This window comes from Ixodes scapularis, unplaced genomic scaffold (genome assembly GCF_016920785.2).
Source record: "Ixodes scapularis isolate PalLabHiFi unplaced genomic scaffold, ASM1692078v2 PGA_scaffold9__187_contigs__length_104089568, whole genome shotgun sequence".
Taxonomy (NCBI): Eukaryota; Metazoa; Arthropoda; class Arachnida; order Ixodida; family Ixodidae; genus Ixodes; species Ixodes scapularis.
The window spans coordinates 94,093,763-94,107,824 of NW_024609884.1; the positions used below are offsets into that span (position 1 = coordinate 94,093,763).

At 44.2% G+C, this 14,062-nt stretch overlaps 1 protein-coding gene across 1 annotated transcript in view; it reads left to right on the forward strand.

The window, feature by feature from the left end:
• LOC8037651 (E3 ubiquitin-protein ligase TM129) overlaps positions 1-14,062 on the forward strand; it is a 32,635-nt gene that overhangs the window by 1,472 nt on the left and 17,101 nt on the right. The window contains exons 2-4 of the mRNA XM_002405424.4: positions 4,734-5,202; positions 9,318-9,477; positions 11,584-11,792. Coding sequence (XP_002405468.1) covers positions 4,734-5,202; positions 9,318-9,477; positions 11,584-11,792 — 838 coding nt within the window. The remainder of the gene's footprint in view (positions 1-4,733; positions 5,203-9,317; positions 9,478-11,583; positions 11,793-14,062) is intronic.

Sequence of the window (14,062 nt, forward strand, 5' to 3'; positions counted from 1 at the left end):
TATGTCTTTGACCTTAACACTCCCATTCTCGCCTCAAACAGCAAAGAACTTCTATGCAAATTATCAAATACCTTTTTCTTTCTTATGTCTGGCATTTGTGACCTGTACGTTGTTAAAGAGAAGCTGAAGAGGGTCTTTGAAAAAATGAAAGTGTAAAGTCTAGCATATTTTTGTCCTGCAAATTTGAATATTGCCAGCATTTGACCCGAACGTATCAATAGACGAGAGAAAGTCCGAAAAACTAACTGCTGGGTATGATGTCATACCCAGAGATTAAAACTGCCTTGCGCTTGCCGCTTGTGAGGGAATGTGTACAGCGTTTTTGATTGCTCGGGTAAAGCATGCGGAAGGCGCAAAAATGTTGAGATCTCTGCACGATGCGTCACAATTCTCTCCTTCAGTGCTATTTTGAAAGTGCTGTTGTGGCTACTTGGCAAATCGATCTGAAACATAATTTCGATATTTGTGGTCAGGGTGTCGAACCGGAACCGTAAACCGGAACTGAACCGGTGTTTTTAGCCAAACTGAACTGAACCGAAATCTTTGCCTCCATGTTGGAACTGAACCGGAACTGAACCGAAAAAATATATAATGGTAACCGGTTAAAAATGGTTTATGGTCAGTTTGTTTTGCTTTTTTGTTAGTCGAAAAATGAACATTTGGGAGTAAAAGATTGGCAGCTGTAATTCATGTATTAATCAAATCGTCATATACAGCATTGCAGTGTATGAGAAAATGTGGGTTTTCGTGGTGCTTTTGTATAGACCTATTGCTATATTACCCAAGCATCAAGGAGAATGCAGGGATTGGTATTCCACGCGCCGCACGTGTTGGCCTCAGCAGTAGTAACTTTTCTAAAGCAAATACGTAAAACAAATGGCATCTTGCATGCGCGTTCGTCAGCACTTTATTTCGGTTATTAATTTCGAACCTTTTATACGGGGAAGGCGTGCGCGTGAGGCGCGTGGAACACCGATCCCTGCATTCTCCTTGATGCTTGGGTAATATAGAAAATGGTATATTGGCACTATGATTAACCATGTGTCACATGGTCACGTCATGTCATGGTGTCAAGACATGCTGTTAAGTAATGCCACATCACGTGACATCACAGGACTCACTGCGTCAAGCCAATTTAAATTGAGAATGGCACTAGATTTATTAATTTTGTCTTTTTTTGGCATTGATAAATTTAAATTCGGAGTTTATCGGAAAAGTCTGAATGGACAAAAAGTTTACCGGCGGGTGTTTTTCAGATTTTTCCGAAAACACGGAACCCTAATCATAAGTAAATGCACCTTCAAATTATCTCTCTGCAAACCTTTTCCAACGTTTTTATCCTCGATAGGCACATATAAAGTGATTTAAAATAGCCTTAAAAAATTTCTGATTTTGAAGCTAATTTAAGTAACTATGTTCTTGGCACGTATATAACTCCTCAAACTTTTATGTGGTGAACAGAACTTTTACGTGTCTGTGGGCTGGATAAAAACAAAGTACACAGGGGCACATGGAGGAACTGTGACGATTACGCACGCAAAGCGTCAGAAGTGTCCAATTGAGTAGCTGCCATGTCGAGTAGAGCATGGAATACTACTTCGTTTTATTAAACAAAAAATAATCAATTAGTAAGGGTGATGCTTATTCGCCAATTGAATTGACCGGCATCTTGTCGAGAACAAACCTCAACAGCCAGGCTATACCAGTTTATCCTAAATAAGAAAAAGTTCACTTGGGTAAGCACTATTTTAGGCCAGATTCAATCTCAGTACGAAGGTGCTTATAGATTAGTGTCAACGATTTCGATCACTCCTTTTTGCATGATTTGTCGCCTGCATCACGGTGCTGAGTGTAAACAATGTTGGTTAGAAAAACAAGCATTGTGATTGCTGCTCAGTGTTTCTATAAAAGATAGAATGAAAGTGCTTGTCCTAAAACTTTCGTGACAATTTGAAAATTTTATTGCTTTTAGCTTGTCATCAATTAAATATTGTGAAACATATTTCGTAAACCATAGTTCATGATGTATATGGAGACGAAGTGCCCATTCATGATATTATGCACTGTAATTAATTCCTTAGTTCAAGGGCACAACCGCAATTTAACTTTTAACACTGCGATGCAAAGTTGTACCAATCATGGGTATTTTAGGCGACCTGCCACACTTTGCAACATTTTGATTCAGGTAAAATATATGTGATTCTGGTAAACATAGGGATATTGAGTTGTATAAACATAATGTTTTGTATCTTAATGTTCATTTTCTTTCACTTTTGTGTCGAAATTAAATAACAGAATTTCATATTTTTCGTACTTAAAAATAAAAGTGGAAAAAACATAGTTTTCTTCTATTGGTTGTACAATCAATAGAAGAAAACTATATTGTTAATCTTTTCACGGCATAAATAGTGCCTTTTGCCAGAATAACACAAAAAATATATTCGCAATTTAGCAGTTCAAACCGGTTTGAACCATTTTGAACTGGGTTGAACCGTTATATTTGCTCCCCGTAACTGAACCGAGAGCCGTGAACCTGAACTGAACCAATAAAAATTTAGGTTCGACACTCTGTGATCTGAACGCCAAATGAAGACAATTTAGCTATTTCTTCTCAAAAACAGAACCACTTCAGTTTCCCTTTAAAGCTGATTTTTCTTGCGTTCTTCCCTCCCACATTTTTCTTTCTGCCTCTTTCACTCCCTTTTTCACTGAACTGATCTGCTGAGCCCTATCACTAGTGTGCAGGTATCTAAATGTCAGCTTGTGGGTTCGGTTTGTCCATTTTGTGTTTAAACCTTTTGTGTATAAATACTTGAATACTTTCCGTGCCCACTGACCATCATCCATTTCAGTTAACCTATCTTCAATTTTAAATTTACTGATTGCCTCTCTGCTCTCAAAGGACCACCATCCCATTTCCCAGTGCACTCCCTCATTTGGTGTGTTACAATGCACTCCCAGTGCCTATCTGCCTAGGCTTCTTTGTCGAATTTCTAGTCCTGATTGAACCTCTGATTTTATGCACAGCACTGCATTGCCAAAAGACAGTCCTGGCACCATGACTCCTTTCCATATACCCCTGACCACTTCATATCTATTATAATTCCATAATGCCTTGAGTTTCATACCTGGAATTCTTTTCCCTTTTGTAGTTATATTTTTTCATGTTCCTCTAGGTATTTCCTTCCGTCATTGAGTCATACTCCCAGATATTTGGATTTTTCTACATAGTCTATTCACTGTCTTGTATTTTCAGGGGTTCTCTTTTTTCGTTGTTGAACACGATTACTCCAGACTTGTCACTACGTAAACTCGGGCCGAAGGTGTCCCTTTCCTCTGCACATATTCTAGTTCCTCTAATGTGTTGCGGTTATCTGCCATGAGTACAATGTCGTCTGCATACATTAGTCCTGGAGTTACTTTATTACATTTCTCCCTTCTTCCATATAGCTCGCATCAGAACCTAAAATTCAACATGAGGAAGATATGTATCTTTCTCATGTTTAATTACTGTTACCGACCCGCTCGTTTTGTACTGAACCTCAAATGTTTTGCTGTAATTTCTTTTCCATTTCGCTTACCGTAATATCTCGAGAGATGCCCCACACCCGAAAGATAATACACCCCTATTTTTGGCACATTTGCTTTTTTTTCATAAACACCGAAAGATAGACCAATTCCAGTGATATACCACTTGCTAAATCTCCCAAGTGCCCCAGCTCGCACTCGAGGAATCATGGGAACAATGTTCCTTCAGTCCCCTAGTGATCGGTAATTTCGACTAGTTTAATGCTTACACACTTTTGAGTGTAATCCAGAGTCGTCACCCTGAACAAGCGTCGTGTAGAGTCCAAAGGCCTGTCCTCTCATTTTTAAAACTTCTCGTCAATGTCGGCGTTTTTTGTACTGTGTGCATCCACCCTTCAACCTGGCTGAGCTGCAGAAATCTCTTAAATTATTGTCAATCTCGTACAGCTTCAAAGATGCTGATATTAACTTAGAAACGCTATAAATACTATAAACAGACCTGTTGACTCCGAGCGAAATCCTGGTTTTGGTTGTTGTGAATTCTCGGCTTTTTAAGCAATTGAACAACATTCATGAGAATGATAATATTGTAAGAGATTTCTGTAGCTTAGCCAGGTTGAATTGTGGATAATTCACATTTCTTAGGCCAATCATTGTGGCAAAGTATGCTTGCATTTATCGGAACAGGCGCGTTACGGTGCTCCATTCTTTTACATACTGCTTTCATTTGAGATGCTTTTCTATATGTATGTGACTCAATATCCTTTCTTATTTGCAGGATTTTAGAGAATGAGAATTTAACGGTAGCAAAGTCTGATCAATACTGAATTTTCAGTATGAACTGCGAGAAACACCCCGTGAACTTCTCCAGAAATAAACCCTAGAAACCCACTGAGGTTGACCTCGAAGGACCCAATAGGGACCTCTTGTTTGTGGGGGCCTGCATTACTTTCCTCCAAGGGTGGCACGCGGAGTATATGAGAGAGTTTCGGAAGTCACTCAAGAACAACAGCCTCTTTCTTCACTCGGTGGCATATTAAGTTACTCTTAAGTGGATTTAATGGATAACAACGACATGATTAGGGAGTGCATAACTAAAGCAAACTCGCCCGACAGAGAAGGCACTGAAAAATGGAGCCAACAAATCTAAGGCAGCACAGCTCCATTGCTCGAGTGTAGCCCACTTTTTCTGGCACTCCACACAGGCTACTTCTTTGGGTTCACGCATCTGATTGAGGATGACGGCGTGGTGGAGCTGTGGCAGTCCAACCTGCTGTGGCAGATCGGGCTGGCTGCGTCCTGTCTCGTCTTTACGGCCGGCATCGTGCTTGCCTTCAGCTGGTCCATGGCAGACTGGTCCCGCCACCCGGTGACGCAGAAGCTCCTGGTGTACGGCAGTCCGTGGCGGCTCATCGCCATGCGCATCAATGCCGAGTTCTGCCAGGTGGACAAGTTCATCAGCGGCGCTGGGTCGCTCACCCGCACGGTGGTCACAAACTCCTGGATCATCAAGGCAACGCCGTACAGCCTGCACCTGATTCAGCAGACGGATGCGGTGCTGGAGCTGGTGAGCAGCGCCGAACACTCGGTCTCGGACGTGAGTGGGACGGGAGCCCAGTATCTCGACATCCTGGTGCGGAGCAGGAGGCCCGGCATTCCCTCCTTCACCATTCGGTGAGTCCGGAGCACCACTGTGCATCTTACGGCGGGATAAACGCCTTGCCATTCCAGTAGCGAGATGTAGGACTACATCCGCACATTTTTGACTCGCATTGCCGGGTAATCTGTAGACAAAGAAATTCTGGCAAGTTAGAGTTGTCTAATCCTTGTGCATTACACAAAAGTTAATATGTCGATGGTTAGTGTATCTGGAGACTAACAAAGAAACCAAAGTTGAGTTTTCATTTTAGTTAGGTCGTATATTCGTTTATTATAAAGGAAATCGACGGATGTTTTTTTACTGTTTATTTAGTTGTAAGATATCGGTGTATTTTGGTCATCTGCTTCTGGTCTAAGGGGGAGTTTTGTTTTACAAAAACAGTCCTAGCTGGAGCAAAAATCTCAAGAAATTGGTGTCTTCCGGTTTGAACTAATTTTGTATTTTTGACACTAATGGATGCTTATCGGTGTTTTTCGGTTTTAACCAATTTGATATTTTTGACACCGCCCTGTGTTTTTTGTGTTTTTTGGTTAAAACTGGAAAGTCTGTGACCTAATTATAGTTGTCCCTAAAGCGAGTGATTTAGAGATGCATCGGAGAGTAGCGGGTGCTTTCCTTTGAAGTAGAACATCATTGTTACGTTCTCAGTCGATATGATTTGCTGGCTGTGGCAGTCAGGAATGTCAGTCACATTCAACTCCCATAAGCAGGAGTGTATCATTTTTCCATTTTTTTTTTTTTTTGCTTTTTCGTTGCTGTTGCTTACATCCAAAAAGTGCCAACCGACACAACTGACCTTTTCCTTTTGCTCCGCTGCCCCTCTTTCTTGCCTTTTTGCCTCTCCATACCGCGCTTCCCGCCTGGACGGGCATGTCTGTGGACCTTGCTTGAAACGGATAAAGGCTTTCTAGAGCTCCTCAATTGAGCCACTCTAGCCTGTTCATCTTTTCATCTCCTGCTTTGGTGTGCATACAGGCTTCTCTTGTGCTTGGTTTTTCAGGTTGCACACATTTCGTATGGAGTTCCTAATTGTGCACTGTGCATGCATCGAGCGTTCCTGTTTTGCACTGGCATGCGCGTCTAGCTTCCCCACATTGCACTGGCAGGCTACGAGGAGCCAATGCGGTGGAGCATGTGCACTAGATTGATGCGCTCCAAGATTTGGTTTGCTCTCGTAGGCCTTGAGCGTCTAATAAAAAAATGTCAGCCTGTATGCGAATTAAAGGGATACTGCATCAAAACTTAAAATATACCTCTCACGTTCAGAAATAAGTTAAACATGATCAACTCTATTTGCTATAGACAATCGCACGCTTGTATTTTGAACAGATGACTATATTTTTCGTTCCAAAGGACCGATTTCAGCGAGCACTCAAAGATATGTCATCCCGGGAGACATGACGTCAGCTGGACCAGTACGGGCAAAGCTGTTTGGGGGCTGGCGTGGCTATGAGCTCCGCCACGTGGCGTCATCAGTGCATTGGAACCTGGCTGTTTTAGTTGCCCCTCCCCGCAGGAGTTGAATAGGCTGGGAGAGAAGGGAATGCGGTACGACAGGGCTTGCGCGCATGCAGCTTGCCGCCAACTTCCGCCGAGCGTTTAAGGTCAAAGTGACATAACAACATACGGTTTATTCCTTTTAAATAACGTTTTGGTGTCATTTCGAGCAAAAAGTTGGTGTCTGCGTGGTGTGGCTGGAACTTGGTTGACATTTAGACAACAAAATAGGGGCTAGAATTTTGTTGCAGTATTCTTTTAATACGGTAGTTCTCCACTTAAAGTCCATGAGGAATAAACTGATGCGTGTAAGTTGCTTCATGTCGATCTGTAAGTCCCCCAAAAGCATTATCAGTTATTAGGGTTTCCCGGTGGATCATACCTTTTTTTGTACCGCTGTCCTCTGAGAAATGTATCAAGGGGGTTTAAAGGGAAGCTAAAGTGGTTCTGTATTTGAGGAAAAACACTTAAATCGTCTTCATTTAGCCTTCAGCATCACGAATATCAAGCTTATATTTTAGATTGATGCACCAAGCAGCCAGAACAGCACTTTGAAGATAGCATTGAAGTTGCCGGCACATTTGGTGGGAGGAGAGAATTGTGATGTATTACACAGAGATCTCAACATTTCCGCTTCTTTCGCAAGCCTTACCCGAGCAATCAAAAACATTGCACACGTTTCCTCACAAGCGGCAAGCGCACGACAGTTGAGTTGAAACAAAAATACGCTAGAATTCACCTCTATCTTGTTTTTTCCAAGAACCTCTTCAGCTTCCCTTTGAATCATATTTGCTCACCTTCACCAAGATGATCAAATCTGTTGTGCAAAACCACAATAAAGAGAACAACTAATTGTGTGTGCTTTTTTTTTTTATATATATATATATCACTTCAATTGTACGTACAAAAATATGCACTATACCGCGAAATACCGGGGGAGCGCCCAGCCCACTTTCACTGGAAACTCGGTTAATGTAGACATGGGCACTTGTCCAGTCAAATCGGGTGGTCAACGTATAGTTGGCAAAGTTCCCAAGTTTGGGAAATGTTAACGGTGGGCGCTTGAACAAAGTGGGTCCTTCTGCGGTATTTTTTGGTAATTGTTTTAATCTGTAGCACTTTGTAGGAAAATGCAGGGTATTTCTTTTTAAGCTTAACAGATTTGTTTAAAAAAAGCTGTGAAAGCTACACTAATATGGGTTGTGCAGGTAAGTTGTATGGCTAGGGGGTAGCATAAGGGGCTAATTGTAACAATCGGTCCGCTTATTAACTAAAATATGTTAATGTTTTCAATGTTCAAAATAAACATGTGTTTCTAATTAGAAGTATGCAGAGTGTCATTAAAGAACATGAAAGCAGTCAATACTCGAACTGCTTGGAGCAAGCATGCTGGAGCGCTCGTTACTACTTGTGCAGTAACGCTACCAGTGCGATAACATGTCTGCCTGGTTTGTCTGTCACTTATCATCCGCATTTCTCGCCCCAGCCTTGTGCTTGTTGTGTGAGTGGTCACTATAGTCGGTGACTGGTCAAGAACAAAGTAGAAGCTCCTCCCAGCCCTTTCCACTTTAGTAGAGCAAGCGCTGGAGAGGCGACCTCCTCTCCACTGTTCGCTCCGCTGAAGTGGAAAGGGCTGGGAGGAGCTTCCACTTCGTTCTTCACCTCTTACCGGCTATGGAGCACACTGCACTTCCCACGCGCTCAAAGTCTCTAAAAAGGACTGATTTAGTGATTTTTGCTCTGCAAGTTTCTAATTAGAACCATATGTCCATTCTTACTAATTAAAAGTTAATGAACAAATTTTAGTTAATTATTTGACTTATTGCCACGATAACCTCTTATCTTATGTCCCCCTGGCCGTATAACTCACCTGCACAAACCACATTAGTATAGCTTTCATGATTTGTTTTAAACAAATCTGTTAAAGATCGACATACAACCTCGGTTTTCTGCAGGGAAGATAATCCTCTTAGCGCTCCCCTCTCCTAAGCTGCGAGGGGAAGCCAAGTTGGGGCAAGGTAAAACGTGGAGAGGATATAGGAGAGGAGAAGACGGGCAAAAGTTGGCCTTTAAGCTTAAAAAAAAAAACACCCTGTATATGCTGCTCCACCTTCATTTCACTGGAGAGATGGCAAATGAAAGCGATTCATTTCTGGTTTTGCTTAGCTTAAGGTGCATGGGCAGAAAGCATTTTGCAAACTGCAGTAGGCATACTACACTGGCCAAATAGCCTCTTTACAGCAGAGACACATTCTCTAAGGCAGACTTGACATCCTACCGTATAAACATCTATGCATTTCTAGCCTTTTTTGTCTCCTTGTGTGTTTGTACCGAGAGAGCAACTGGCTCATAGACGGTGTTAAAGTAATATCATTGTGCATTAGCAACGTTTTAAGTGTTATTTTCATTGCTTTATTTATCTGAAGAAGAAAGAATGTGCCTCTTATTAGGCCAATTCAAATTTTGTTCTAAAGGGCCAAACAAAACTGAAACTGTGAAGCAGAACTGTGCAAAAAGTTGGATTCAAAAGACGGCAGTTGAGCTTTCCTGTGTTCCATAGATCGGACATGCGCTTTCAATTACATCACATGGGTAGACAATGTGCTTAATGGGAGCTTGTTTCTCATTGCAGCGTCAATTCCATGGAATATAATGACCTGAGGGAAAAACTCCAGGCACCGTTGGACAATGTGCGCAACATAGTAATCCACCGCAGCCTCAGCGACAGGTTCACGGATGCCTTCAAAAGTCATGTCGTGCAAAATGCAAAGTACAAGCTGCCAGAAGGCATGGTTAGTGCTTGTTTTATTTAGCTGCAGACCAAGTGGCGCAAGCAAGTGTGGGGTAGTGTGTCAGATGGACACACAAAAAAGAAAGTAAAAAATGTAATGAAAAATACTGCGATAAAAAAAAACGTCCTAATTAAACTAGTGACTGGCAGCAAAAAGGTAAAGCATCACTGAGGGCCCGGTGCAGGTGTGAGCTGAGAAGAAAAAAAACTTGGCAGGGACAGAATTGCTGTCATATACAGTTGAACTTTGATTTAACAAAGTCACCGGGACCCGCTAATTACTTCGTTAAATCGGGAAGTTCGTAAAATCGAGGAAGAGAGACTTCGCGCATGGGCTGCGTGGGGAATCCAAATTTGTTTGTTAAATCGGGAAGTTTTTAAAATCGGGTTTCGTTAAATTTAAGTTCAACTGTATTGTCCTAGGTTAAAAAGAAAGTTTACTGTGAGTAAGAAGATGTTCGGAGGAGGCTGGGTAAACCCCGAGGAACATTGAGCTCTTGGTGAATGTGGAATGAATCAAGAATCTCGTTTTGGCATGTGCAGGAACAGGTTTAAACTGCTCAGGCTACACAAAAGGTTGAATTTGTAGGACTAACAAACTCTTGAAAGTATCTATTGTAAAATCCCGTCAAGGACACCCCCTCCGGAGAGATCGCCCATCCCGTTTTTCTGGCTAAATATCTGTAACATAAAAATTCCGAAACATCGCCCACCCCCCAATTCTTGTCGGATGTCAAGTGATGTCCGACGGGAATCGCGCATCAACGGCGCTATCTGCGGTACCGGTATGTCCGAGAAGCGAGTTCACAGCAGGTTTCTGTGTTTTTGTCTGCAATCTGCACACGTGACATCGGCTCCCGTAACACGAGAGTTGTTCCCACAAGTATATTGCATCGCGAAATGCGAATCTGCTGCCTTCGCGATTTGCGGTATCCGTTCCCAAGTTCGTAGCGGATTCCCGTGTTTTGGTTCGCGATCTGCGCGCACAGTATCGATTCTTAGTTGTAACACATGCAAGTTGTTCCCACGTGTATATTGCATTGTGAAATGCGATTCTGTTGCGTCCACAATATTTGTTTCCTTGATGTGCGAGTTTGTAGCATAGTCTCGCGTTTTTGTCCGCGATCTGCGCGCAATATCAGTTTTCGTGACAGGTAAGGTTGTAGTGGGTCCCTGCGTCTTTATTGCACCATGAAACTTGAATCTGCTGCGTCCGTGATCTTCGGTATCCGTTCCCGTGAGATGCGAGTTCTTCGCACCGTGAAACGTGAATCTGCTGCGTCAGCCACTTGCGGTATCCTTTCCTGTGACACAGGAGTTTGTAGTGAATTCCCGTGTGTTTATCGCATCGCGAAACATGAATTTGTGGGTCCGCGATGTGTGGTATCAGTTCCTGAGTCACATGGTTTGTAGCGCCCCGGTGCTTATTAATTTTTGATAAAGTTTTGCTGTGGCATCTCCAAAGATAGCCCACCCCATGTTTTTCACCACTTATCTCCTAATTTTGTGTGGGCGTTCTTACCGGATTTTAGGGTATATTGATCCAGTGGAGCCGTAATATTTGTCAAGTCTCGCACATTCCCCTATGGAACGGGCAGAGACAGATTTATTTTGCAGTGGTTAGGAATATTAGAGTGAATTTAACTTGCGCGCAGGAAGGTTTTTATACAATGGGAGCAAGCCGCTATGTAAGATTGGTTCTGGAAAGGCTTTAAAAATCATTTGCCTCTGTCAAAAGCAGCACAGAGAGCGGTCATCGATAGTAGAGCCCAAACATCCATTTTCCCGCACTTCATTGACAGATACCGGTGAATCCCAATGCACACGTTGCATGAACGTGACTTTGATCTCATTTTGAGTTGCACGCACAGTCTCTACCTCGCTCTTCCGTAAGTCCCATCTGTGTGCAGTGGGGGAGGGCAGACGTGCAGGCTTGGGTTATTGGGAGGTCCCATTGGATTCGGGGAGAGTAAGCGTTCCAAGTGTCGCACTGCAGGGGTTGAATTCACGTCCTGCAGTGTGAGCCAGCAGGCAGCGAGGTATTTCACGGTCGAATTTATGCAAGAATGTTAGCGGCAAGGACCAATGCCTCCCGTTTTTCTCCTAGGAGCTGGAGCCATGCATTGGGTGCATGCAAGCAACAGCCAAGGTGAAGCTGCAGAAGCTGTGTGACGAGCCCTTGGTCGGGCAGTGCCAGCACTGTCTGTGTCACCCGATGTGGTGCGTCGACTGCATGGGCCGCTGGTTTGCCAGCCGCCAGGACCAGGCGCGCCCAGACACATGGCTGGGCAGCCGCTGCTTCTGCCCAACTTGCAGGTAGGCTCCCGTCGAGTTAACCATATGCAGACACAGGTCCCTGTCACTTCCCCCCCAAGTTCCATTTTTTTCGCACAATTTTGCATAGTCTTTTTTCTGGGGACCCCGAGCTGTCCCTGCACCTTGTGCTTGAGAGGCATAAACGGAAGCTTGATACCTCGGAGGTGGCCCGTGCAACAAGAATGCCAGGGGCGGAAACACTGCACAACCATCGTTATTGTCCGGATGTGTACAAATCCTTTGAGTAAGGGTCCCTTCCCACGTACGGTACAGTACAGTGCTCACTCAGTACTGATATGGCAAAGATTTTCCAGAGTTTCAAATGTAGTGAGAAGGAAAACTTGGTGGTGAGAGTGGGAACAGCAGTGCATGGTTTTGACGGTACCCCTCACATTTCTTACACGAGATGCAGGGAGGACGTGTTGCAGTGCATGCGATTTTAATGATTTACTTTCATTTGAGGACATGTTTGGTGGTGTGTGCAAAGAGCACTGTCTGAGTACTGTGTGTAATAAACTGTGGGTTTATTTACATGCTAGTAGGGAAGGTATGCTAGCCACTGGCTAGCCTGGTGCTTGCTCAATGGCGGCTGGGCTCTAGGTCACGAGATGTGGTCTTTCTTTAATGTCAGAGTTAGCACATTCGTTTAATATTTAAGTGCCAACGGGAGCTCCAGCATCCGGTAGGTTAGGTGGTGTGTCAAATCTGTCTGGGGGACGCCGCATCCGTTGAGGATAACGATTTGAGTATTCAGTAGGCGTCGTGGCTGCGTCTCCTGCCGAACCCGTCTGTACCACCGGAGGTGGGGCTGTTCCTGATAAACTCGGTACATCTCCAGCAGTTTCCGTGGATGCTCAGGACTGGCAGTTGGGCCCAAAAGCATCCGTGGGCGTGGTGTTTCACGACTTGATAACTGAGCACCCAGTTGGAAAAGATGACCGAAGTGAACCGAGACTGTATGGTGCCAGACCTCCACTAGATACCATAATGGTCCTCTTCGGGAAACAATGACCCCCAGGAGGGTTGGATAGCTCTCACGTCTTGCACTGGGACCTTATCTCCTGCATCAAAAGAATAGTGCTCATCGCTACTTGTCATGCGCCAATTGTTGCTGGCGTTGGTGCTTGATCACGGTCCGCTCCATACTTGGTCTGATCGAGTCAAGGTGAGTGTGAAGCGGCTGCTTGAAAAACAGTTAAGCCGGTGTTCTCACTGTGAACCTACGAGGAGTGCCACGATAATTCGGGACAAACCTGGTCAGCCTTTGGTTCTCGTTTCCCCATGCGTTTTTCCTGCAGCGGATTCTTTCGTCCAAGCTTGCTTGAAAGTCTGTACCCCTCATTCAGCCACGCCATTAGAAGCGGGATGATATGGCGGAGTTCTGATGTGCTTCACTCCGTTTGCAAGACGTTTTCAAAGTCTTCCGAAGTGAACCTCGGACGGCGCTATATAGGACGCAAAGAGGTTCCACAGTAATTCAACAGTGCGAGCTGCTGTCATCGTCCTTGTGGGCAGAACTTGGATCCACTTGGAGAGGCTGTCCACGACCACTGGGCAGTGCTGCTTGTCGATGCAGTCTACATCGATCCTCTCCCATGGGGTTCTCGCCCAAGGCTGTAGGTGAAGAGGGGCAGCAGCTGGTTGGTTCTGCATGCGTGTGCAGGCGTAGCATTTCTTAACAAAATCTTACATGTCCCGGCCTAAGGCTAGCCACCAGAGAGGGTTATATGCCTTGGCCTTCGTACGACCGACGTCTGGGTGAACCTCGTGCAGCAGCTGTAATGACTTGGCACCCCCATATACGTTAGCCTTGGTCTGTTGAGAGCTGCTCCCCTTTTTCGAAGTGAGTCAAATTCAAGTTCTTTATCTATTTTCTCTTTGTTTGGAGAAGGGAGACTGAGAAAAAAAAGCAACACTGTTGCTTGATGAGCCTCGGCCTCCCCGCAGCAGCAGAGAGGGCAGCATGCACATCTGCAATATTTTAGCAATACAATCCAACCCACTTATAACGAACGCGATAGTTGCGCGAAAAGTGGTCGTTTTATCAGTAGTTCATTCTATCTGGACTTACCTTTAAAGGGATGGTGAACCGTAATTTGGATTTCAAAAAAAGAATGCTGGAGATGTAGGCGGGACGTTACAATCCCTACAACACTACTAGTAAGGCGATATCTCAAATGGACAGCCGTATTTTTGGAAAAAGAAGTTGAGATGGAACCAGGCCGACGAGGCGCGTGACCGTCAAGATACCTAGTTTCCTCCTCTCTTCA